Source organism: Leishmania major, chromosome 8, assembly GCF_000002725.2.
Source record: "Leishmania major strain Friedlin complete genome, chromosome 8".
Taxonomy (NCBI): Eukaryota; Euglenozoa; class Kinetoplastea; order Trypanosomatida; family Trypanosomatidae; genus Leishmania; species Leishmania major.
This window is the reverse complement of record NC_007249.2, coordinates 66,334-91,816: the sequence shown is the minus strand read 5'-3', so window position 1 is coordinate 91,816 and position 25,483 is coordinate 66,334. Positions and strand designations below refer to the sequence as shown.

At 62.1% G+C, this 25,483-nt stretch overlaps 8 protein-coding genes across 8 annotated transcripts; all 8 read right to left on the bottom strand.

Annotated features, from left to right (window-relative positions):
- Positions 1-418: 418 nt before the first annotated feature.
- On the bottom strand, positions 419-868 carry LMJF_08_0250 (conserved hypothetical protein; the record flags this gene model as incomplete). The annotated part of the gene is made up of 1 exon (XM_001681002.1): positions 419-868. The coding sequence occupies one exon, from the start codon at positions 866-868 to the stop codon at positions 419-421; it is 450 nt and encodes a 149-aa protein (XP_001681054.1).
- Positions 869-1,768: 900 nt separating this feature from the next.
- Positions 1,769-2,557, bottom strand: LMJF_08_0240 (conserved hypothetical protein; the record flags this gene model as incomplete). Its single annotated transcript, XM_001681001.1, has 1 exon — positions 1,769-2,557. The coding sequence occupies one exon, from the start codon at positions 2,555-2,557 to the stop codon at positions 1,769-1,771; it is 789 nt and encodes a 262-aa protein (XP_001681053.1).
- A 1,360-nt stretch (positions 2,558-3,917) lies between these two features.
- Positions 3,918-5,486, bottom strand: LMJF_08_0230 (conserved hypothetical protein; the record flags this gene model as incomplete). Its single annotated transcript, XM_001681000.1, has 1 exon — positions 3,918-5,486. One exon carries the CDS (start codon positions 5,484-5,486, stop codon positions 3,918-3,920), a length of 1,569 nt encoding a protein of 522 aa, XP_001681052.1.
- Positions 5,487-6,526: 1,040 nt separating this feature from the next.
- Positions 6,527-9,040, bottom strand: LMJF_08_0220 (ubiquitin-activating enzyme-like protein; the record flags this gene model as incomplete). The annotated part of the gene is made up of 1 exon (XM_001680999.1): positions 6,527-9,040. The coding sequence occupies one exon, from the start codon at positions 9,038-9,040 to the stop codon at positions 6,527-6,529; it is 2,514 nt and encodes an 837-aa protein (XP_001681051.1).
- A 1,293-nt stretch (positions 9,041-10,333) lies between these two features.
- Positions 10,334-11,845, bottom strand: LMJF_08_0210 (hypothetical protein; the record flags this gene model as incomplete). The annotated part of the gene is made up of 1 exon (XM_001680998.1): positions 10,334-11,845. One exon carries the CDS (start codon positions 11,843-11,845, stop codon positions 10,334-10,336), a length of 1,512 nt encoding a protein of 503 aa, XP_001681050.1.
- A 1,908-nt stretch (positions 11,846-13,753) lies between these two features.
- Positions 13,754-15,715, bottom strand: ISCL (inositol phosphosphingolipid phospholipase C-Like; the record flags this gene model as incomplete). Its single annotated transcript, XM_001680997.1, has 1 exon — positions 13,754-15,715. One exon carries the CDS (start codon positions 15,713-15,715, stop codon positions 13,754-13,756), a length of 1,962 nt encoding a protein of 653 aa, XP_001681049.1.
- A 1,544-nt stretch (positions 15,716-17,259) lies between these two features.
- LMJF_08_0190 (hypothetical protein) lies at positions 17,260-20,052 on the bottom strand (the record flags this gene model as incomplete). The annotated part of the gene is made up of 1 exon (XM_001680996.1): positions 17,260-20,052. One exon carries the CDS (start codon positions 20,050-20,052, stop codon positions 17,260-17,262), a length of 2,793 nt encoding a protein of 930 aa, XP_001681048.1.
- Positions 20,053-21,154: 1,102 nt separating this feature from the next.
- Positions 21,155-22,039, bottom strand: LMJF_08_0180 (conserved hypothetical protein; the record flags this gene model as incomplete). The annotated part of the gene is made up of 1 exon (XM_001680995.1): positions 21,155-22,039. The coding sequence occupies one exon, from the start codon at positions 22,037-22,039 to the stop codon at positions 21,155-21,157; it is 885 nt and encodes a 294-aa protein (XP_001681047.1).
- Positions 22,040-25,483: the final 3,444 nt, after the last annotated feature.

Sequence of the window (25,483 nt, the reverse complement as noted above, 5' to 3'; positions counted from 1 at the left end):
GGCTGCCCTCATCACTCGCGCCTGCTTTTCACCCTTACCAAGTCGCACACCGCATCAGGTCACGCCTTCCTCTGCTGTCTCCTAGCTACTGTATATATATATATATACGTGCACCGATAGAAATGGAGAGCAACCCGCATGAACAGCCCCCTGATGGAGTGCGCCACCGGCACTCCGCGCGCAAGCCCCCTCGTGTATCCAAACAAGACGACCCCGTGCACGCGTGCCTTAGCTTTCGTAGAGGCGAGCGGTGGTGCGCCGATCGCACGTTACGGCGAGGCGGTGTTGCCCATCGCATGGGCACCATCCAGTACCTACAGGCCACCACCACCATGTTCTCAAGAGACATTAACGGGGACACGGTAACGAATATGGCGACACGCGGCGCATAGCCCGTCGGAGCGGCGCCGTCTTCACCCTACGCGTTCTGGATGAGGCACATCTTCATTGCCGACTCCAGACGCGCGACGCTGCGCGTCTGCTCAACGTTTTGCAGCTCGAGCCGCCGCACCTGCGCATCACGGGAGCGGATATCGCTTCCCCAGCTGCGCTCGCCAGCCTTGAGCATCTCACGACACTCGTGAAAGGCCTTGTCCGACATCTGCTGGCAACTGCGCTGCGTTGCAAGAAGAGTGCTGCGGATGGAGGTGGCGTACCACCAGTATGTGAAGGCGCATAGCACGCCGGTGCCGACGGTGGCGCCGAGGGTTGGGTACCGCTGCAGCGGCTTCACCATCGCCTCCATGAGAAGGCTGTTCATGAGTAGCGACGATCGAAGCGGGGCGGGGGGGGTCGGAGGAGGAAGCCGCCGCTTTACGTGATGGGGATTCGGGCCGCGCTGTGCGGTGTTGACTGCTTGCCGATCCATTGCACCGGAGAGGAGTGCATCGAGTACAGGAGGACACGCACCCATGGGCACATCCGCAGGCAGATGTGGACGTGTGGGAGTTGGGTGGGGTCGAATGTGTGTAGGGCGTGGGCGGGCGGGGAGAGAGATGACAGGCACAGTGGGGCACACATGGAGAGCGCAGGAAGACAGTCAGCGCCACTTGCCACGGTTTCGTGTGCGGCAGGAGCAGTACTGTGTAGTGGACAACTTCGTAAGGTGGTGCGAGGAGAGACTGCCGTTCGTTGTTCAGAGAATGACCGCAGCCGCCCGCACATGTTCAGTATCCCCCGCCGACAGCCGCGCCGCGCCGCGCCCTCCGGCGAAGAGCGAGGGCGCCGCGGTTCTCCGTGAGAGGCGAGGCGAAGGGGGGCGCCAGAAAGACCGAGCGCATAAGAGGCTCGAGAAGGGGTGCCGGGCGAATTAGGGCAAGACCGAAGACGCCATGATCGGTGTAACCACGGGCGCAGACAACAACACAAAGGCATGCAGACACACACGTCGACACCATCATCATCAGTGCCAATGATTCAACCAACAACGACAACGCACGCACACGTACGCGCGCATGCTCGCGGAGACGCCACGGACGGAGAAGGAAGGGAGGGAAGGCAGAGGAGCGGGGCTGCATGACGCGGCTGACGCGCAACCCGAAAAGGCGTTCAGAGAAGATAGCACGGGACCCATGATGCGGAGATAAGTTGCCGTGCCCCACGCATGCACGCAGAAGGGCAGACACATCCACGCAGAACAGATCGATAGCCATGTCCATGATGCTGCCCTGCTCCATTTTCTGGGACGTTCCTTGGTCCACTTCCGAGTCACCAACAGGCACGCATCGACTCGCACAGAACCACCCCGCGTTCTCGAGCAGGCGTTCACTCAGAAGAGCTTGATCTTGCGGGCCTTGCGCTGCTTGACGGGTCCCTTGCGCTTCGCCAAGCTGTCGCCGGCACCGCCTGCCGTGGCCGACGTCGCTAACTCCTCGACGCCGTCCCAGCCATCCTCGGACTTGTCCTGCAGCTCTGGGGGATCGGCCTCGTACTTGCGAAACAGATACTCAATCGTGTACTTCCACCGCTCCTCCGTGTAGCTCTGCTTCTCCAGCAACTTCTTGTAGGCGTGCGGGGTCTTCGGGATCTCCTCATGGATGCTGTGGTTAACCACCGGCAGCCCCAGCAGCTTGTACGCTTCCTCCGTGGCGTAGATGGCATACCGCTGCGGCAGCAGCTCCTCGCGCGCAACATTTCGGTTCACGTACACAGTCTCGTACTGGCGGCCGAACCACGTAAGCCGCTCCTCGTCCCAGAGGTTCACCAAAAAAATTACAGGAATCTCTATGGTCGGGATCTGGTGGGCCTCGCCGATCTCGAGCAGCGGACGGTGCTTGATGTGATCGGGATAGGCGGTGACGGTGTAGCGCAGGTCGTACTCGCCCTCGCGGTGCGGGCTCATTGGGTAGCGAGTCTCATTCTCCTTCATGCGCAGCGCGTAGGTAGACAGCGCCATGCGTTTCCAGTACGGCGTCCGTGCGAGGCGGTCGCTGTACCCCGTCGACACGCCATAGGAGCCGCCGACCTCGCCCCCGGGCGGCGGGGGCATGGTGACCTTGACGTCGTGACGTGGTGGTGGCACCCACGGCGCCACGAAGACCCAGGCAGAGCGTCGCATGAGGGCCAGATGGTGCGAGCAACAAGGGCCAAGAACAAAGGCAGCGGGCGAGGGTGACGCACCTTACGCCGCCGCCGCAGACGCGCGTGCTTGCCGGTGTGTCCGATGCGGGCTGCGCGTCACGGAGGGGATGCGTGCAAGCAGACCACGATCACCTGCTCAAAAAGAGGCGGCGGTCGGGTGTGCGGCGGTCGCGGTGGAGCCACGATCCCGCACACGACACGCGTGTTTCCCTCGTCGTGAATTTCAGCAGTGCGAGCAATGTGGAGAAGGGGTGGGAGGAGAGAGATGGACTGGACATCATGCACCAGTGAGGGCAGGCAGGTCCGGAGCGCGGGGCAGGAGGGAGGGGGGCGGAGATGCCTACAGCCGTGCGTAGGGCGCGCTTCTGTGGACGTGACCGTCGCGGGGCACATACATCGATATTTCCACATCGACTTGCACGTGCACGGTCGACGCTTGAGCGTGACGAGACCAGCGCACAAGATGTTCGCCTTTGTTTCGAGCTAAAATTTTTTGTCGGGCGTTGCCACAATGCAAGCGGAAGCGGCAAGCACGTCTGAACAGTCGCCGAGGGAGACACCGAGGCCGAGGGCCACAAGATAGAAGAAGGGAGGCCACAGGCCCCTCTCTGCCTGTGTGGCCGCTGTGCGCGCACGCACGACCCCGTGAATGCGTGCGTGCGCCGCCGACTGCAAGATGAACACAGAGACGGAGAGCAGTGAGAGGATTGGGAGGGGCGGGGAGGACTTGCGGTTGAACATGAACGGAGAATGACCCAACGTACGTCTCACTGCCGACGTGCGATCTTGTTTCCAGCACAGACTCCTCCTCACCCAACGCCTCCGGCACCTAACCACCACTCGCACACAAACACACACACACACACACACACACACACACACACACACACACACACACACAACAGGCAGACAAGGCACATCGTCTACACGAGCACGCACAAATCCGTGACGCACTCCTCCGCCGTCTCGTCTCGTATACTATCACGAAAAAAGACGAGTGATGTGAACTATGAAGCACCCGAGGGCTACGGCGGCTCACGGCCGAAGGACGCAGACGCATGCGCACCGTTTGCCCAACACACAATGGCCCGAAGGAGAGGCAGACGAGAGCTGGGCAGCAAGATCGAGCGATCCCCCGAGACCCACCCTCTTCTTCCTGCCTCGAGTGACGTCCACCTCTTCACGGCTTGCCTCGAAAAATCGCTTGAGAATATGACGCCGCCGCCTCACGCCGGCCAACGCGCACTCGCCAACGTCTACACAAACACCTGCGTTAAGCCCTTCTCGCCGATCGCACACCACACAGGGTTGTCGCACGCGTTTTCTCCCAGTATTTGTTAGCCGCTCAGCTGCAGCGAGCTCTCCAACACCTCAGACAGCTCCGGGTGTCGCCACAACGTGAACCGCAGCAAGAGCGACGCGTAGCACTCCGCAAACCACGCCTTGGCCATCAGTACCAGGAACTGGATCTTGGGCAGGTTCTCGTAAGAGGTCTTCAGGGAGTAGTGCAGCATGCACATCGGCCGGTTCGCCGCCTCACCGAGCTCACGGTTGATGGCCTTGGTGGCCATGATGCTGCGCAGCACGAGGGCATACTCCTTCGGCAGTGCTGCTACGATGCCGTTCAGATCCGTCATGCGATTCTTCGCGGTTTCCCGCATCTTCTCTAGCGCGTACGGTTTATCGAGCCGGCTGCTGATGCTGTTCGCGAAGTACTCATACGGGTGCTGCAGGAAGCAGGAGGCGAACAGCTCGTAGTCGTCGCAGTCGTAACGGTGCGCGATCTCGGTGATCTTGGGAGTGTCGTGGGTGGTGGAGGCCGTCCAGATATCGCTCATCTCGCGGCGTTGCGCTGCATTGAGCTCCGCACACAGGCCAAAGTCTAGCAAGACTACTTGTGGCTTCCCATCCGGCAGCTTGTGCACGAGGACATTGCCGGCGTGCGGGTCCCCGTGGAAGAAGCCGGTGCGGAAGATCTGGAAGGCAATGACCTCGAAGAACGTCGTCGCCACCTCCTTCACGTTGAGCCCCATCGACGCAATGCCTGCGCGGTCCGATATCTTCACCGCATCTGGAATGAACTGCGACACGAGCACGCGCCTGCTGGCGTAGTTCCAGAAGATGCGTGGGCACACGACGCGCTCGCCCCATCCGCAGGATCGCAGATCCGCCGCGGCGCGGTCACTATTTCGACCCTCGATCCGGAAGTCGAGCTCGGCCGCGACGGTGTCGTTCAGCTTCGCGATAATTTGGCCAAAATCGTAGCCAGGAAATAAGTAGCTGGCTGCGGCAAACATGAGGGAGATGGTGCGCATGTCACCGTTGAACCGCTGCGCAATGTCGATGTACTGCACCTTGATTGCCACCTCTGCGTCCTCGTTGCGCAGACGGCCACGGTGTACCTGCGCCAGCGACGCGGCTGCCAGCGGGGTCGGGTCGATGTACGAAAACACTTCGCTAAGCGGGCGCCCCAAGTCCTTCTCCAGCACGGCTACAACTTCCGCGTAGGGCCGCTTTACCACCGCATCCTGCAGCACCGCCATCACTTGGCAGTACTCGTAGGGCAGGATGTGGCTCATGTTCGCGAAGATCTGGCCCGCCTTCACGTACAGCCCCCCATTTTTCTCTGCCAGATCGACCAGCCGCTCCGCGCACCGCCGGTGCACCTCGTTCCACAGCTCCTGCTCGTCCTCCTGTGTCACGTGGAAGGCGTAGTCACAGTAGATCTGCCCACCCGCGTACACGCACCGCCCGACGCGGCCGATGCCCTCGAACAGGACACGCGACGGCAGCAGCACCGGCGGGATCGTCTCCTTTGGCAGCAGCAGAATGGCTGCCGTGCTGGTTCCCATGAAGCCCGCTGCCGCTGCGCCATAACGCGCTGCACGGCTAAACCGAAAAGTCATGGCAGTACGGTGCTGCTGCGGCTGCGGCGGCTAGTGCCCGACGTCTCCTCTTTTACGCGTGGGTGGGGTGGGCGACGGCCAGATGTGAGAGGGCGAGCAGGGCGAAAGGAAAGGAGTAAGGACGGAGACGTGTGAGATGTGCCCAGAGAGACGCGCAGACGCGACGGCGACGGCGGCTCCACGCAACGTCCCAATGCCACCCCCAGCTCCCAGATGACGCTGGCGTCGGATACAACCTTTCCTGCGCCAGCGTGAGAGGAGGAGAGATGGGAGGAGGAGGAGGAGGAGGAGAGATGAGAGAGTGACATGGAGGCCATGAAGCGAGCCAGGAACGCTGCCCCGGTCGATCCGACAACTGGCCGGTGGGCGTTTATGGTCGTGCCGCGTGCGCGGAGAGGGGGCGCACGCCGGCAGGAATAGAGCACGCCGGTTCTATGCAAGAGCACAGATCCGCGTATATGCCTGTGGTCGTGTGTGCACTCACGAGAGTGCGGGGCCACCCGTCCTTCCCGCTCGCCGGGGGCAGACATGAAGGGCGCCCAATCGGCGCAAGACCTACTCTGAGGACACGGACAGTAGAACTAGCGAGAGACAGAGGGCGAGAAGGGGGCCGTCCATGGCGTCGCTGCGTGTGTGTAAGGTGGGGATAGGGAGGGGGGGGGAGAAGGTACCGAAGGACGACGACGCGAAGAAGGTGATGGGAGGCTTCCTTGCTTGGTTTCGGAGAGAGGCCGTGCAAGATGACGCGCATTGTCTGTGTAGGCGTGAGGCAGCCGCAGCAGCTGGAGAACGCACACATCAACAGTCGTGCGCAAGCTTGTTCACCAGCTTACGATAAGTGGGTGGAGGGCGGCGCCGTGGCGCCGTGGGGCACAGGCGCAGAACGAGGATGAAGCAGTCCGCGCCGCCAGCATTGCGGAGAGAGAGAGAGAGAGAGAGATCGCTGCCTCCTTGCACTCCCGTGCCGCCGCGCGTGCACGCCTGTGATTCATGGCAAGTTGTCACGGCGGTGCACGTGCTCTACACGCACGCACACGCCGCTAGTCCAGCAGCACAATGTCTTCCCCTGCCGCAACGTTCGATGGAGCATTCATTGCAGGCGTCATGTCCAGCACCTCGTCGTCATCTGATACAATGAGCTCCACCGCCACCGGCGTAGTCGTGGTCGCTGCTGAGGAAGCGAGGCCTGTCGTTCCTGGCGGCGCGCCGAGGGCTCCGTTCTCGTCTTCTGCATCAGGCGGCTCTTGTTGCGCTTGCTGCGCCGCGAGACGGGCCAAGGCTCTCTCTTCGGCCGCCTCTGCCTCCTCTAGTCCGGAGATCTGGAAGAACACGGTTGACGGTGACGGCGCCGGTGCCGCGGCCCCCTTGTCGTCATGTGTCAGCACTACACTCCATGGTACGTCCTTGTTGAGCGCGTCAGCGGTGAGAGTGTAGCTCTGACGTTGGTGGGCGACCCAACCGGCCTCGGCAGGTGGAAGCCGCAGCACCTCCGCGAGAATGTGGTCAGCCAGCACTTCGTAGTCTTCATCCTCGTACAACACGGTGGGCCCATAACTGACTGACGGAGCCTCCAACTTCAAGGCACTCTCGAGGACAAGATGGACAAGCTGGCCGAGCGTTGAAGAGCGAAGATCGAGCGTAACGCGCACTTCTGGATGCACGTCCTGGCAGACGCGGCAGTGCAGGCGGTTCGGTGGGTTCGGCGCGGTGCTGTGCACAAGGTAGTGGTCCATCACGGCTACACTTCCCCCCGCCTTGCCGCCGCCTTCTGCGACGCCGGACATACGGAGAAGATATGCGGTGCTGCGCTCAGCGCCTACCAACGCCAGTGCCGCCTGCAGCGGCGCACAGTGGTCAGCAGACGGCGAGGTGCTCTCGTTCGCCGAAGTTGCGCCGTCACCGACGTATTCCATGAAGAGAGCGGGGGTAGTGTGTCGCTGGCCTGGCGACAACGGCACTCGGCGGCGGCGCACCTGTGGCACCTTGCGGGCGTACACAACGCGCCCGCGGGGCGATGTCTGCATGGACGCGGAGGCTGACACGTCTGTCACCTCTGCCTGCGACAGTGGTGCCGGCTGAGCAGCACTCGTGCTCGCTGGCTGGGAGATGCTGCTGCTGCTGCGCAGTAGCGAGATCAACTCGTGCACCACGGCCCCGGCGATCGTCGCGTTGGTCGTGGCGATAGCCGGAATAATGGAGCCGGCAATGCTCCGCACGTCCTCGAGCGACTGCTCCGCGATGTGGAACACGTGCGCGCGCATGTTTGCGGTGGCGCTGACGAAAGAAGTCGCTGCGTCGTCCTCCTTCCGGAAGGCCAACCCGGTTGGACGAGCAAGGCACTGCGTCACCGATCGGACGAACAGTTCCATGCAGTCCTGCACCGACAGCACATGATCCCCCGATAGCGGCGCCGATGATGCGCCGGTGGCATTCGCGGACATGTGCGCCGCCGCAACGCGATCGACATCGCGTCGACTCAGCGGCTCCGGCGGCTCCGTTGGCCAGGACGACTTCAAAGACAGGAGCTCCTCGACTTTGGTCACGAAGAGCAGGCGCAGCAGCTCGACAGCGAGGGCAGCAGCACACGAAGCACGGCTGCCTTCACGGCCACTACGGTCATCACCATCATTGTGGTCAAGCGTAGACGACGTCGCGGGAAGCTGGCGGCGTCGCCAGTCAGACACCATGGTGCGCAGGTAAGACAGCTCACCTCCCTCACTCGGCCTTGTTGCGCCGTGCTGCTGCTTATCCGCTTGCAAAGCCGTAGCAGAGCCGTTGCCGGCCTCGGCCGCGGCACCAGCATCGGAGATGGCGCTCGCGCCCTTGCCATCCATCTCCGACGAGTCGCTGCCAAAGAGAACTTCGTACAGCTCCTTGGCGTAGTGCACGCAGTGCACCATCGTCGTCGGGCGCGCGTGAATGGTGCAGACAGCGAACGTCTTCGTCTCGGGTGGCTTTGGCTGGCAGTCGTAGCACTCGAACACGTTCTTGAGGATGGGCTGCACCTGCCCGTTGTACCCCATCGTGCCGCTCTCGATGAGGGGGATGTTGTTGCGCATGCACATGCGGTTCACATGCTGTCGTGCCGACACGTTGTCCAGCGCGCTCAGCACCACGGCGAACTGCCGGTAAAAGGCGTCGTCGTATCGATCTGCCTTGACGTTGTCGTGGTACGCAACAATGCTCGGCGGCGTACGACGGCCACGGAGAGCACTGACATGCTCGGGTGCCGGGTCATCGGCTGCCGCGAACCAGTCAAGCACGGCGCGGCGGGCCGTGTCTGCCTTTGAGTTCCCGACATCTGCCACTCGGAAGAGAAACTGTCGATTGAGGTTCGTCGCGTCGATCGTGTCGAGGTCGATGAGGTGGACCTGCGTGAAGCCGCTCAGCACGAGAACCTTCAGCACCTCGCAGCCTATGCCGCCTGCCCCAACAACAAAGATAGGTTTCGCCCGCAGCTCCGCCGGCAGTGGGCCCTCCGGGCATGGGGACGCTGTCGACCTGGACGCAGGTGAGTGCTGCACAGAAGACGGCGCAGCCGGAGGTATCGCCATGGCGGCACGGATTTGGATGGACTCGGTGAGCACGACAGATACGCACCCAGCGCAGCTGCCAGCCGTGACCTCAGTCGCGATGCCTCTGTAGGGCACGCAGAGGCCGCGGGGAAGAGAGATTGCAGCCAAGACACGAAGCGTCACGGCGTCCACGGCGGACGCAGCGTCCGGCACGGTTGCCTTGCCGACGCCCGCGTGGGCTCCCTTCGCGGTAGCGGAGGCGGTTGACTCGAGAGCCCCAGGTACGAAGGAGAAGCTGACTGTCGACCAGCCGGCTATGGTGGACGTTGTTGCCTCGCCATCGCTATCAGCCATGGGTGCAGGCGTCGGAGAGAGACGCACCGCTGGCCACACGGTCACCCAGCTGCTGGCGGTTTCATGCACAGCCTTGAGAACAGCCGCCGCCGCAGCAGCAGCGGTGGAGGGAGACAAAGCGCTGCCCGCCGCCGTTTCACATGAAGCCGCTGCCAGGGCAGCGACAGCGTAGCGTCGAAGGGCATCGGTGATACTCTCTTCCGACCACGCGGTAGCGATCACAACATCCGCCGGCACCGACGCGCTGCTCAGCGTCGCCACCGTTTCACTGCGCGCTTTCTTCTGCGCCGGCCCGACCGACAGGACCGCCTCGGCTGCGGCGGCTGCGCTGGCACGAGGGATGACAACGTGCCCGATGCGCACGTCTACGACAGAGCCGATGCAGCCGTCGCTCATCGCACACTACTCGATACTTTGTGGGTGTGTGAGGCGTTCTTGGCGCTCCACAGGAGGAGGAGAAGCACAGTAGTAAAGAAAACGAGAGACGTGATGAGCAAGTGTTGAGAGGTCCGTACAGAGATGAGCGGACACAAGGCACGCAGCGAGAACAGCGAGGGAGGAAGGACGACGGTGGAAGCAGTCCTCCGCGGTGCCATCACGCATACAAGGTTGCCGTGGAAGCGTTTCAGCGGCACAAGCCCCCTCTCCCCACCCCACGGGAGCGGCGTCTCTCTGGGGGCGACACGGGCCGAGGAGGAGCACGTCGTGCTCGCATTCAGCGGGCTCGACAACCCCCTCCCTAACACAACTGCTGCCATCCCTGTGCCCGTGATATCTTCCGCCCTCCATAATCCATGCACGTGAGCTTCATTTTCAAGTGCGGGCAGCAGCAGTAGCAGCAGCACCAGCAGCAGCAGGAATTAACGCAGAGTAGAACGAGGGTGAAAAAAAAAACGAGAGCAGTGAGCGGTGTCTCCTTAAGCACAGGCGTCGCTGCGCGTCTGCCCCAGTCTGCTCCCCGAATGAGATATCCACCCATTAAAGAGCCGCATGTGGGGGCAGTTGCCGCTCATGATGGGCGGCATAGTACTTCATTATGATGGACCAGATCGGCGACCTCATGCCTATCTCGTCGTCGCCTGTGCACGAAGCTGCGTCGCGCTTCACCCCGCAAGCCACAGGACACGAAGGAGGAGATGCTGTGAACAGCGGGAGGAACGCGCTGGAGGGCGTGCTCGAGAGCGATGACACTGTTGTCGATGTCGCCAGCGGCAGATCATGCAGTGCCATGTGCTGCGCGTGTCGGCGGTAGCGGGGCTCTAGATAAAAGTTTGTGAGACGGGCGATCTTGCTGCTGCCGCAGTTCGTGGGTGCGGCTGTATTTTGCTCGCTACTTGGTGGTGCAGCGATGAGCGGACGGTCTTGCAGCACCTCGCCAGCGCTACTCTGCTGGACCGCGAGATGCCTTGGCATCGCCAGCTGCAGACCGCTTCCGGAACCCGCAGAGCGCGCCTCGCACTCGACAAGCACCCCTTGCAGCAAGCTACTGTGGCCATCCTCTGGGCGACCATCGCTGTCGATCTCAGAGGCGGAAGTGGTGGTGGTGGTGGTGGAGCACCGAAACAAATCATCGTCCTCGTCACCGCTGTCACGTCTGCGACAGCATGTTGCCGCCCAAGTCGACGACCTCGGCGCGCTTGTCTCGCTACTATTCGTGGAGACAGGAGAGGACGGTAACAGAAGCGGTGATGAGGGGCGCGCGTCCTCCAGTGCACGTGAGTCCGGCGGGCGACTAAACACTGCTACAGCAACGCATCCCCTTTCTGCGAATGCGGCATCGCATCGTTCCTCGAAATTGTGCGTAGCAGCAGCGCAAGATGCGGGTGTCGGTGTCGCGTCGCACCTAAACTTCTTCTGCGCGGGGAGACAATGACGACTACGAGTACCACGGGCGTAATCTGAGGTGCAATCACCTCTTCGGTGTTCTGCCGTCGCTGTGCGGCCACGGCCGGCCCGTCGACCATCCGCGCTTGTGTGTGGCCGCACCTCTTCTATGTCGCCACTCCCATGCCAGACGTCGGTGTCCAGCTCCGCTGGCTTGAGGCAGATGTGCCTTGGGGGTGGCGCAGCCGTGCCGTCTAGCTCCCTTTCTGGAAGCACAGCACCGCTGCCCTCCTCCTCGTATGGGCGTAGGTGCCGCTTCAACGTGCGCACTGCCCCGCCATCTCCTCGACCTCGTGTGACCGCGCTTGCGAGCTGTGGCGCCGTCGGCGGTGCGGCACACACAACCACCTCCTCCGCTGCGCCCTCGCCACTGTCACAACCGCCTCGTCCTTCTCCAGCGCCAGTGTGTACCTCTATGGCGTGCAGTGGTTCCTCTGATGCGCTTGCAGGCCCTCTGTGGTTCCTGCTCGCCGCAGCACAGCTTGCACGGGGAATGTTCGGGAGGTGGTAGATGGTGCGTGTTGCCATCGGCCGCGGACAGCATCCGCGGCCGCTGCGGAGTGCAAGTCCTGCGCACGCGTGCAGCTGTCGGCGTCGCGGAGGCATCACCGAGTTCGCGAGAGGACGGCTCCGAACCCGAACAGCATCCACACCGCGCGATGGAGAAGGAGGCGTCTGTCTACCATCGAGAATCCAAGAGCAAGAGAAGCGCGCATGTGCGCGACGCCCGGGAGAGCGAGTGAGCGAGCGTCTTGAGTTGTGGCGCGCGCAGAGCAGTACTCACAGGCTGCTTCGATACTGCGAAGGTATGCGTGCCGAGCGCCGGTGCGTGCGGGGTGGGTGGGCGGCGCCGTGTTGCCTCTTGCACGATTCCGCGAGCGAGTCGATGTGTATGGGGGTCTTACGGGAGGCGAGGCGCACATGTGATTGGTGACTCGGCCCAGCACAGTAGGAAGGTGCAGCATGCAGATGAGAGAAGGGTAGGATAGTCACTCGCAGCGACGGCGCACACGGCCATGGGTACGGCGGCGTCGCTCCTTCTGCATGTATGAGCCATGTATGACCGCCGCAACGAACAGGAGAGTGACAGCGCGACGCATGCCGAGGAGTGGAGTGACGGCGGGTGGGAGCATCTGCTGGTCACGCTTCCTCAGCCCGCAGAAGAGGGTGGTGAGGTTTGTGCATGTGACGGCACACGGTTGCCGTCCTCAGCTCTGCACACCGACAGATGTGTGGCTATCACTGGTTCTTGCTTCCAGTTGCATCCCCTCATGCTGCATCACCTTTTCGATTCGCTCGTGCATGTTTCGTTTTTGACGGGAGGGGTGGATGGTGGTAGTGGGTAGTGGGCTCCGTGGCTGCCGAGCGCTTCCCATCGCCGTGCTGTCGCGCCTCTTGTCTCTCGCGTCACTACTTCCTTGCCATTGCCCTTTCCAGGGCCCTCCCCTTCTCTGTGTGCTCTTCAGTGTCTCGTGGCCCACACACGCGCTCGTGCCTCCTTCGCCACTTCACCTCCACTGCAGCAACTATATGGCTGCAATTACCACGGTGCTCCTCTAACAGCGATGACTGCTCCCGCAGCATCCAGGGAAGACACCCTTCTCCGGCCGGAAGCCAAAATGAACGGCACCAGCGGAGTGGGCGACACTGTGTCAACATACACACACACACACACACGCACACACCGGCAGGCAGGCCGACGGGCCCGCGTGGCGAAGAGAGGAGGGGCGAGGTGAAGAAGAGGTCGGTGTCGTGCACGCACGAACGACACACAGAGAGAAAGAGAGAGAGGATCGCGAGGCAAGCAAGCAAGATGCGGACAGGAGCACACCAGCAGCAACGAGTGGCCCGTAAAGACACTTTCCTACATCAGCGTGTCCGCTCTCGGCCCAAGCGCCGACGCTACGGGGGTCTACTCGACCCCGACCATCTCACAAGCCCCCATCGCGTCCTGCGAGGCGGCCGTGGGGAAGAGCCAGCACAGCAATACCGCCTCCTCCCTCCCTCCCCCTCCCCCTCTCCCCCCCCCACACACACACAGAGACAGACAGACAGACAGACAGACAGAGGGAGGGAGGGAGGGAGGGAGGGAGGGCGAAGTATGGAACGGAAAAGCACAAGCACAACAGCGAAGGCAGACGGGGCACGGAAGCGCCCCGCGTCTACGCACGTAGAGGACGCACAGCTGATCAGCGCACACGCGCGGCGCACGACATCGGCCAGTGGCTGCCCATCCACCGCCACGGCAGCAGCGCTGGTCAGCATGGCAGAGACACAAGAGGGCATGCCGGCACGCAAGCACGCGGATACAAGACAGGAAACAATAAAAAGAAAGCGTGAGGTCCATGTGCAGGCAAGGCGGCGGCAGCGATCCACAACGCACACGCGCGACGGGCAGCACTAAAAGGGAGACCAACGAACATGTGCTCACCGCTGCCTCACTGAGGAAGAGACGCTAGCAACGACCAGCCGCCAGTTGTCCGACTTGGCCAGGAAGCGCACGCACAGTGCACACTACAACTTCTTCAGCTGATGCGCTTGTTCCTCGAGAACATTGGCGTTACCGGCGCGCTGAAACACACCAATCGCGAAGGACACGGTGCCCACAACGGCGGCGGTAATGTTGAACGCGGAGGAGACCCACGCGGAGGCATACAATGGACGCACCGTCAGCGCCTCCGCGATGGCACGGAAGTCCGGACGCGCAGCAGCATCACCCTCTGGTGTGGTTGTGGCCCTCTTGGCCGTAGTAGCTGTGGTGGACGCGGGGACGGTCCTCGGCACGGGTTCTGACGGATCGGCCACGTTAGCGGCAGGCTGCTTGGACCCCTCCGGTGTGTCGCAGGCGTTGATGCCGGGCGCTGGGGTTCCGCCCGTGAATTTGCTCACGATGTGCAGCGTCAAGTGCGCCTGGTTATTCACCCAGTCCTTCGCCGTGTTAAATCCATGCTTTATGGACTCGAGCCCCTTGCCCGGCTGCACCACCATTGCCGTATCACGGGTAGCGGCGGCTGCCATGTCGTATATGCGCTCCAGTACCGCCGCTGAGCGAGCCTCCTCCTTCGCGCTCAGTCGCCGAAGGACCCAGATGTTCGTCGCCACCAACAGCAGCGAAAACACCGCCATGTAGCGTGCTGTCTTGGCCTGTGAGCGGAGCTTGCGCACGTAGTCCTCCAAGAAGGCCACTACCGTCTGGACAGCCCGCGCCTCCTCAGGGGTGAGTGCCAACGCGGCCGTGCCGCCCGTCCCAGCGCTAGAGCAAATCATGGCCGTCGTTGAGTCCACCTTTTCCACACGCATACCAAGTAACGCTGCCACTCCAAAGTGGTCCGACATGGGGTAGTAGTGGGCTGCGTCGTCCGCGCTCTGCCCTTCAGTCGATGACGCCGCCTTGCACCTCAGCTTCGCTAGCTGCCCGGTCGCATTGGCGCCGCGTGGCACGCGCTTGCCGCTGAACAGCTGGTGCCACAGAGACCCGTACCACGCCGAGTGCGGTGGGACGTGAACCTCATTTTTGGTAAAGACGACGAGCCCGTTCGGTGCGTCTTGCAAGACGCACGGGTAGCCATCGGCGACGTCCGGGCAGTCGGCAAACTGGAGCAGCGCGAAGGCTGGACGAGAGAAGAACATGTGATCGATCTGCGAGGGGATGTCGGCCTCCAGCTTGAGCAGCTTGAAGTACGACGTCTTCATCGAGTTGAAGGTGTTACGGTCCGAATACGTGAAGAACCGCTGCCCGACCTCGCGCTCCTGCTCCGCCGCCGCTGCATCCCGCAGCGCCCGCGGCGGAGGTAAGACGGAGTGCATGTCGTACCCGTACCGCTTGAGCAGGATCAGCATCATCTGCACCTCGAGCGAGCGCTGAGAGCAGTTGAAGTCGCCGCCGATGATGATGGGGTCGGTCGGACGCGAGGTGCTTACGATGAAATCGGCGAACGAGATCGCCTGCGAGATGCGGAAGGGAAGGTAGCGCTCGCGCCTCCACGAGGACAGCTGACTAACCTTTTCGTATACGGCGACGAGGTGAGTGGTGTAGAGGGTCACCTCCTGTGCCTTGGCGGCGCCGCCATCCGCCATCGTCACCGGCACCATCACCCGGACCATGGCCGCCCCCTTGTTCGCAAAGAAGTCTCCGTGAAGGACCATCTCTGGGTAGCCCTGGAGGGGGAAAGTGTGGAAAAAGGCCTGGCTGATGGGGTAGCGTGAGATGACGGCGCAGCCGGAGCCGTAGAAGGAGCTGCAGAACCGACGAAAGGTGTACGTCCGCTGCACCACCGGCGAGGCGTTCTGGAAGATGAGGTCGAAATCCTCGACGGAGAACTGCTCCTGTAGCAGAATGACATCGTAGTGCTCGATCTTCGTGGCGAAGACCTTCATGCGCGCCTCACGCATCCTCGAATTGAAGATGCCCCAGAGATTGAACGTGAGGACGCGGATGGGCAGCTCACCCGCGGCAAAGGTCGATGCGTGCGACATGTTTTGCAGGTCTCTGTGTGTGTGTGTGTGTGTGTGTGTGTGTGTGTGGCGGTGCACGTGTAAAGATCACAGTTCGGGGGTGGTCGAAGGGGTGGGGAAGCAACGTCGCTCGGTGCTGCGCCGATTGGCAGGACTCACGAGAAGCAGGCACACACGCGCGCTGGTGATGGGAAGCAAAGTAGAAGGAAAAAAATGTGCAGAAACGAGTGCAGCAGCGGACGAGGAAGCAGTCAGGGCCGAGGTATGGGCGATGATCAGACAGGAACGCGCAGGCGCGTGCTTGCGTGTGTGCGTGTGTGTGTGTGTGTGTGTGTGTGGGCGTGTGTGTATGTGGGTGTGTGTGTGTGTGGGGGGGGGGCGTGAGTCGCAGTGAGGGCCGTATATGTGCACCTCAGAGAGGGAAGACAGAAGAGGGAGTGGTGAAAAAGACACGCGGCAAACGGGATGACAAGTGACGGTGAGCGAGTGTTGCGTGTGCGTGCGAACTACCCTGAAGAACGAAAGAAGCAGCGCACGAAACGAAAAACCGAAAGGCTGTGTTCGTTGCTCTGGGAAGGGGCATGAAGAAAGGAAGAGGAAGTTCAAAGACGTGCAGACGTGAGGCTTCGGCCGACAATGACGTGAGCGGTACGCGGCAGGGTGTGGCAGACGTGGATCGCGCACGTGACAGGTGCATCTCTCACTACCGGCACACCTGCCATCTTCAGTGGCCCGGTGGTTGGGCCTCACTCGCACCACCATCACGGTAGGGGCTAGGGAGGTGCGAGCGAGAGCAAGAGGCACGTGTATCGGCTCACCCACACGCCCGCATGCAGCTGCGCAGATACAAGCGCCATGCAAACCTATATACACATGGATAAGAAGAGAAAGAAGTGCTGCTTGTGTGACGCTGCTTCGCAGGTGCCTGTACGCCGGGTGACGGCTTGCTCAACGGCGGCGAGCATCAACACGGTGAGGCTCGGGCACTCAGCGGGCCTGCACCCGCTCGCAGATGCGAGAGCAAGAGAAGGTAAAGGATACACGGAATGAACACACCGATGCCAAGCGAAGCAAAGCCAATGGGGTCGAAATCAGGCGTGAGGCACCCAATACGCGCAAGGCGGGACGGATGAGAGACAGGTAACGGATGCACGAGTGCTCGTGTATCCGTGTCTGTGCCTCCACTTGAGCTAGTGGGGTGGCGGTGTGCGCACACACAACGCCGTGCCCCCTACCACCCCACTAGCTCAAGTGGAGGCACAGAGAGAGTAAGGAATTACTACGCGACACGTCAGCGCGTCCCCTCCCCCTGCTCATCGCTCTCCTTCCTCCTAACGCTGCATGCCTGTGTGCGTGCGAGGTGTTCAGCGGTACATCAAACCCTGCGCCATCACAGCAGAAGAAGTGCAACCAGCGAACATGCACGACATGCGCGTCTCGCCGTGGAGGAGTGGAAGACGGCCATGAGACATTATGCGCGGAGTGGGCGACGAGAGCAGATCGAAAGGTGCGACGTTGTTGTGGCGCCGCATCGGGTGCACATACCCAAAACACACCGTCGCAACCTACTGCTGCCTCTTCGCATGTCCTGCGGCAGCGGCATCGCAACTGCCTTTACAGATGCGAAGCTCCTCCTCGATGGGCACCAGGTGCACCTCCTCCGGTTCCAGTGCCAATCGCGCCACGCGCAGCGTCGCGTGAACAGCGCCGCAGGCGTACATGAAGCAGGAGGCAATGCATTGATAGATGAGCGCACGCAGGACGTTGTCGCCGGTGTGCGCGTACACGTCGCCCATCTTGTCCGTAAAGCGTGCGAGCCGACGCGCCCCCGCTGATGCGGACGACTGCGGGACCGCCTGCGCGGCCAGCAGGAGCCCCAGCGCAGCACAGCTTACTGCGCCGAGCCTCGCGAAGATGTTGCACGTGGTGTCCACCGGGGCCCACGTTCGCAGCAGCACTAGCGATACAGACGTGCGCCAGCACAGGAGGAGGAGAATGCCGTGGCGCAGCAGCATCGGCACTATCGTCCACGTCAGCGCACCAGTGCTGAGCACCGATGCTGTAAAGACCAGGTAGAGACACGGCACATCGGCAGCATGTGCCAGACTCGGCGCAACCGCCGTCGTGCACCACCGCGAGGCAGCAGGAGGTCGCGAGTCGTCGCTGTCCTGCTGCATGGGCGCTGAGGCGTCCTTCTTCAGCTTCCACGCACCACTGACAGTTTTCGCCGCCTGCTGGGGAACGGGGTGGAAGGCGAGCGGCCGCTCACAGCGCAGAACGCGGATCACAACGGAAACCGCCGCCAGCAGCGAGACGGAGGGAAAAACCAGCACGCAGCTGCTAGGCGCGTTGCGCAGAAACAGCACCGCGCCAGAGATGGTGGAAGCGGAGAGCATCCAGCACAACAGCACCACCTGCTTCACCACGTACTCCTCCCGTGATAGGCACGTCACCACCTTGACTCGCTGGCGCTTTGCACCAGCGCTGCCCTGCGCTGTGGAGGCGGTCTCCAGCTTGGGCTGCGGTGCCGGCGGTGCTGGTGGTCGTGCGCCGTCGCAGCGGCCCGCCCGCTTGGCAGCCCAGTACGCCTGATGCTCTGCCCGCTGTGCCGCCCGCTGCGCTGCGTACACTACCGGCGTCTCGAAGGACAGCGGCGGCTTACGGACCCGGTAGAACGCCAGCACGAGAATGCTGCCCGCATTCGCAAGGGTTAGAAGAACAAGTACGATGTAGTTCAGCCACAGCGCACTCTCCGCGTTGATGTAGCTCTGGTTCATCGTAAAGATGCCAGCGAGGGCCTTGGCCATGGAAGTCCACGGAAACCCAAGCCACTCGCTCAGCCGCCACATATTCGGCGTCGGCCGCGCGCAGTTGTAGTACGAATAGGGGCCAGCGAGGCAGCCGGCGTGCATCTCGTGCCCACCCGTGAACGACAAGTTCGCCAGGTCGATCGCAGGCTCAGCCCCTTCGCCATTCGCGGCTGCACTGGACGGCGGTTTTTGCGGGCTCGCGAAGAGGTCCATGAATGTCAAGACGGGCTGCTGATGCAGCCACCACGGTGTCGTGACGGCCAGCACAAGACACACAGCAAACAGCGTGGCACTGCAGAAGCACCTGTTCATCCAGAGCGTGTCCCTGTAGCACGAGTAGCCCATGCGCACGTAGCCGTCCTGGCCCACCGACGGACTGCTCGTCCCTCTCGGCAGCTTCACCTTCACGAGGACGCGGCGGTAGCCGCGCTGCCAGCATGCAGAAAGGCACCAGAGGAAGAGGAGTAGTGTCGCGGAGAGGCACGAAGGTGTGGCAAGCGACATCACGGTGACGGTCACGGAGAGCCCGATTAGAGGGCAGACGCTCGGCTCCTGCTTCAGTGCAAAGAACTCGACACCGTTCCCGACGACGATCGGCGTGGTCATGTCGAAGAAGGCGTCTGTCGTCTGCGCCGCACCGGCGTGGAGCTGCAGCTCATTCTGAAGGACAAAAACAAGTGCCCACACGAGCAGCGAGCCGCACAGGCACCACGGCTGCATCGTGCACACCTCCACCACGAGGAGTGGCAGAATGCCCATGAGAACGGTGAGGAGGGAGCCAAGGAAGGCGGCCACGTCTCTCTCCTCACGTGCCGCCACGCCAGCCAGCTCCTTCTCCCTGCCGATGATCGTCTCATCCGGCGACCTGGACGACGCAGTTGCCGCATGCGCCGGTGGCGCTGCCACAAGTGCAGACGCCGCCACGTTGGCGCAGCCCTCAGCTGGCAGGTGCAGACGAGACGCACGCTCCCGATCGCAAACCGCGTGGCGCAGCAAGCGCGAGAGGGCGCCGGCGAAAAGCCATGCTCCCGGCGCGCCAACGAGGACGACACAACCTACGCTGACCCACGCAAGCGTGCTCCGCAGCTCAATGGCGTCGCTGTGCGTCAGGCGCGGCTGCTCACGCGGCGTGAGGAGTTTGATGGCGAGTTCGGGCCGCACCCACTGCAGCCACACCCCACACGCGTACAGGTACAGCACATGGAAAGGGTACAAGATCTGCCCTTCGGCGACGACATCCTTTGGCAGGCGCATGGGCACTGGCACGCCGCTGTAGGCTTCCGAGCTGTGCAGATACCAGCTGCTGTACGGCTGCGACATGGCACGGCGCATCCAGAAGAGCGACATCAGCTCCTCGGGTAAGGCGTCGTCAAGCGTGCGATCCTGCATCAGCGTCCCGCTGCGCATCGTTGGCTTCCCAAGCACGCTCTGCACCCACGCGACGAGGTCGTGCCGCAGCAGGGTGGTAGCGAGACCCTTCGTCAGGATCAGTAGGGCGACCCAACAGAGAAGTAGCGTCACGGCCTCAAACGAGAGGAAGCCGCGCATCGTCGCTCACGACGACGCGTCCGGGGAAGAGCGCGGAAGTGAGACGTACGCGATGTTCGCGGGAAACGAAGGTCCGATGCTGGTGGCAGTGATGAAGCAGAGGAAAGGAGCCCAGGGACGACCCGTGATGCGACCGGGCAAGTCGAAGCTGGCAACAGAGGGCGGAGCGCAGACCAGAGCGGCAGGATACGAGAACACGCCCCACCTACTGCGGTCGACTGAAGAAGAGGACGGCGGCCGCGCGGATCGGAGCGAGAGGGGAGGGAAGGGTGAGGGGGCGAAGACAGATACATCGGCCACACCGCCGGCTGCGCTTGTGGTGACCACACACCGACGCACTCGAAGATGAAAACAACCGTGTCACGTGCGATCGAGGGGGTTCGCGAGGGAGAGAGAGAGAGAGAGTCGAATGGATAAGCGATCATCCGGCTAGTGAGGCAACGGTAGAGCACGCATCCGCTACGCAGAGTCGCACAGGTACGGAGGCGGCTGATGGGGAAGAGAGCAGGAAGGCGCTCTGGCGCCACGTAAAGTCCGAGAAGGACGCCTCTCGGTCGCGCCAAGGCAGTCCCGCACTGCTCCTCCTCTTTATCAGACACCAACGAGGAGGTGCAGTGGAGAGTGTGCGTGCCATCTCCCGTGGCGTTGTACGCGCGACACCACCGCTACAACTGCCGTCGCCTTCTTTGCTTTTCCTCGCCCCTTCTTGTCTCGTACATCACCGATGGCACGAGCCGCTGTTGGTTTTGTGCTCCTCTGTGTTCTTCTCCGCCTTCGACCCATGTGCTGCAGTGCCGCGACCCGCCGCCGCCGCAGCAGCAGCAGCCCGGCGTTTCTCCGGCGGGAGGGATGGAGAGACGTCGGAGCCCACAACGTCATACCCGTCCACGACCGCCGACTTGAGCGACTTTCTGTAGCGATAGCACGAGCAAGAGGAGAAGAGAAAAGAAGCACGCCGTTCACGTACTGAGCAGGCACCCGCTTGCACAGGCAGAGACACAGCCGAAGAGAAACCGACCGAAGAGTCCTCCCTCCACACGGACGCCAAGGGGTCCCTGAAACATACATGCACAGAGCCAGCAACCTGCTGCGCCGCTGTCGCTTACACATTCGCGGTTTGGTCGCCAGACTTTGGCATCCACGGCGCGGTGCGGTTGACCGGGTAGGACATGCGCATGTGCATCTCCGGGCGGCGCATGTGCACACGCGGCTGCAGGAACCGCCGCGCCTCCAGGGGGACCTCCATCGGCAGCTTGATGGACATCTGCTGCTGCTGCGCCTCCATCATCGCAACCGCCTCCTTCAGCCAGTTCACATCGAGCTCCTTCGTGTGCTCGACGTGGTCGCGGATCGCCTGGAGGTGCGCCTTGCCCACCTGGATCTGATCATGCACCATGTGCTGCACTTCGCTTGACTGGGCCGGGCTGACATCTGCGATCTTCTGCGCTGGATTGCCCGCCCACAGCTCCCCCGCGTACACCCGAGCGTCCTTCGGCACCGCCGAGCCGGCCGCAACAATCGCGCCGTTCTCGACGACGGCGCCGAGCGCGATGGAGGCTCCAGGGCCGACGTACACGTTGTCGTGCACCTCGCAGCAGTCGAGGGTGGCACCGGCACCAATGTACGTGCCTTGCCCAACGCGGATCTGCCCCATCAGCGTCGCGCGGTCCATGACGACCGTGTGATCGCCGAGGATGGTGGCACTTTTCGTGTGGTAGTTGCGCAACACCGAGTGGTAGAAGATTGCCGTGTCGTGACCGAGCACCACGTTGCCCACAACGAACGCGTTCGGCGCAATGAAGCAGGCGTCCTGTGTCCAGGGCAGCATGCCGCGGTAGGCGCGGACGTTCTGGTGCCGCATCATCGGGTACGGGTGGCGCTTCGTCTGCATGTAATGCGAGATCATGGAGAGGCGGCTGCCGACGTCCTTCAGCATGAACCCGAAATACGGGAAGAACCCCGGCACGGTCGTCGCGTTTCTCGGCATGGTTGCGGAATCTGCCACGTGTGCAGCAAGGTGACAGCGCCAGAGAGACGCAGAGAGATGCGCCCCCACGCACTCGAACGCGGAGGGAAGGAGGGTGCGAGGGAAGAGGGAGAGGGGAGGGGGGCGCCGTGGAGTTCAGTCGCTGCACCGAACACTCGCAACGAGAGGTGCGACAGCGCTGTTTTGCACGACCTCAAGTGTACACGTCGACCAGAATGAAAAAAATGGCACGACTACCTAAGTGCCTGCCTACCTACCAAAGGCGTGCAGCTGACGGATAACGAGCTGCACGAGAGAAGGGATGAGGGAAGAGAGAAAGAGAGAGCAACGGTGGGCGACGACTACTATCGGGTCGCCCGGCTCATTCTACTATGGCGCCGACGCGCGAATCCTGCGCTCTCGGGTTGTGTAGCGGTGCGTGATGTGGACGTGTAATTTGCAGAGGGGGGGGGAGGGGCACTGGCACACACACACACACACACAGCACGCACGCACAATCCGTCGTCGCTTCTGGTGAGGTCTAGCACACGATGGGGGGACACACGGGCAGGAGAGCCAGTCAAGCTGCCGTGGTAGCTACAAAATGCGTCTGCGGTGAGGCGACTGAGGCAGAGAAGGCTGAGACGACGACGAGAAAAGGAAGAGGGAGGCGACGAGTAACGCACGTGTGGGGGAGTGCGCAAAGCCGACGAAACGGGGAGCAAGAAACGCCGCCGCGCAACGTGAGACGACAGGGGGCAGAAGCGAGAGCGGGAACGCAGCGTGGGCGCGTGAGAGACACAACGAGAGAGACACACCAGAAGCAGCAGAGAACGAAGTGAGCACAGCATGGCATCTAGCGTCAGACATAGAGAGAGGAGCGTGCAGGACAACCTGGTCGAACATTGGGGGGGGAGAGAATGGGCACACAACATGCAGAGGAGTCAGCGCAGATGAGAGAGGTGCCGGCATCTATGAGACAGACGGCTATCCATGTTGACTCGCACACTCTCTCGCTGTCTCGCGCTTCGTTGCACCCTCGATTGCCCCTCTTTGGGTGGAGTGCGCATGCCGCATCGCCGTCGTGCCGGTGCGCTAAATTCGTTGCTCATGCGTGCGCATCAGGTGAACGATGACCAGCCGAGTTGACGTCTACAAACCTGTGTGTCTACTTCCGTTCACTCAAGCGACGGTGCTGCGAAGCGCGTGGTACCAGTGCCCTTGGCAGTCACTCATGGAATGGCATCGATTGCGCCGACATGAAAACGGAAGGAGTGCGGTGTTACTCCACATGCGTCGCAGTGCTGGTGGTGATGGAAAATGACAGCTGTGTCTGTGTATACGGCTGATGCTTACACACATACACACAGACACACGTGTGGCGGTATGTGGAGAGTGCCGAGTGAGCGGGCAGACCCTCGTTGAGGAGGGAAGCAAGGTGGTGAGTGGGGTGGGGCAGAGCAGCACGATCGCACACGCACGCACGCACAGAAACACACATACGCCGGGATCAGCACTTGCACCTCACTCTCTCTCTCTCTGTCATCACCTAAAGTTGCGGTTGATGATGCATGCGTCGGCAGGCGCGCATGGCGGGCGTACAAGAACGCTTTGATGTGTTGTTGTGCTTGTCTGTCGGTCACCATCTATCGCTTGTGTTCTTGCTGAGCAAGCCGCAGCAGGGGAGCACGGAGACAGAGCTTGAAGGCGGAGGTGGCGCTCGTCGTGGAGCGTATCGTGCGGACGAAGAGGAGGGAGAAGAATTCTGCGGTCGTGCGTGCGTGAGAGAGGGGCGGGAGGGGATGTCCATCGACACAGCCCTTGAAGGGGCGAAAAGAAGCTGCACTAGCACACGGGCGCACTGCCGGAGGCGGAGGGAGAAGAGGGAGATCACAGAAGGGCAGCGAGGCTCACGAACAAACAACAATAAAAATAAAAATGCGCACAATATGAAATCAACAGGATCACAGAGCGAAAACCAGAAAGGAAAGCATGGGGGAGAAGGGGGGAGGCGATAGGTAGTGCTGATGGTGGTGGTGGTGGTGGGGGGAGATGGGTGTCTGTGTATGTGTCTGCAGCGAGGGGAGCAACTTAATGCCAGAGAGAGAGAGAGAGACGGTAAAGATGCGCGGAGGTAGAGCGTGCGCACACAAACACATTGAAGACCATCCAACACACTCCTTTTAGAGCCGCGCTGATGCCGTGATCAGCTAATCAAGGGATATTAGGAGTCGGGAATTAGGAAGAGCGCACGATAAAAACGAAACGAGACCAGCGACGCCACACTGCATGGATGAGCGCGCACACACGCGCGGACACTGACACGCGTTCAAGGTCTCCCACGCAAACACGAAACACAAACAGAAAGAGAGCACGGGCAATCGGCATGGAACACTTCAGTGCCGTGTGCGCACGTGTGCGCACGTGTGCCTGTCCTTGGGTGTGCGTGCGGCACACGGACGCTGAGAGGGGCGGACCATATCTGTCTTCTCCAACGTGTCCATTCCGCCACCACAAGGCAAGTCACAGCAAAACAGACGCAGTGCACACACACACGCACACCACACACACACACACACACGCGCACACCTACAACGCACCTGGCCCTCTGATGCACCATAGTTACATCCGGCTCTTCTATGACGAACCATCCTGCCGTCGAGCCGGGCCATGCGTCTAGCGGCCTCCCCTCTGCCTCTCCTTTCTCGCTCCCTCGTCGGATGCGTGCTGCGCGGTCGGTTCCACACGGACCTGGGGTGCGCTTTATGCCGTGGAACCAGGTGGGACGCCTCCGGAGTGCCTGCTTGAGCATGGAGGCGGTGGCGTCTCTGTCGCGCGGATAGCCGTGGGCGGGTCCAGGTGCATGCCTGGATGAGCTCACAGAGGGTTTTGACCAGCCTCACGTCAGGGCCTCCTGAGACCCTGCACATTCTGCCTGTGCGTCTCTCTTCTTCCTCTCACTCGCTTCAGGCCGCGGTATCCCACAATGTGGTGTGGCGACTCTCCACATGAGGGTCTGGAGGGCTCCGCGGTAGAACTCGGGTGCTCTCGTCGTGCTTCCGACATCTGCGCCTCATCAGTGCAGACCTGGTCGGATGCAAGAGATGCTTGCCTTTCCTGACTTGTTGGCACGATTCGTGGTGAGCTGGTACGAAGCTGAGCAAGGCCGCAAGCCCCCTCTGGCACAGCGCCTGCCCCAGGCATGTCCGCGAACCCCAAGACCCTGCAGTTGCACCCGGAGGGCAGGCTATGCCGGCTGTTCGGCTTTCCCCTCCGAGTGTGTGTGTGTGTGGGGGGGGGGCACTGGACCCTGTATGAGACGACGCACGGAGGTGGCCCCTGCATCGTCAGAAGGTGAGGAGACCACCGGACGAACATCAGGGAAGAGGAGGAAAAGAAGAAGCGGCCGCTTCGGAAACATCAGCGACACCGGCAGAGGCAGACAGGGGCAGACACGCACACACC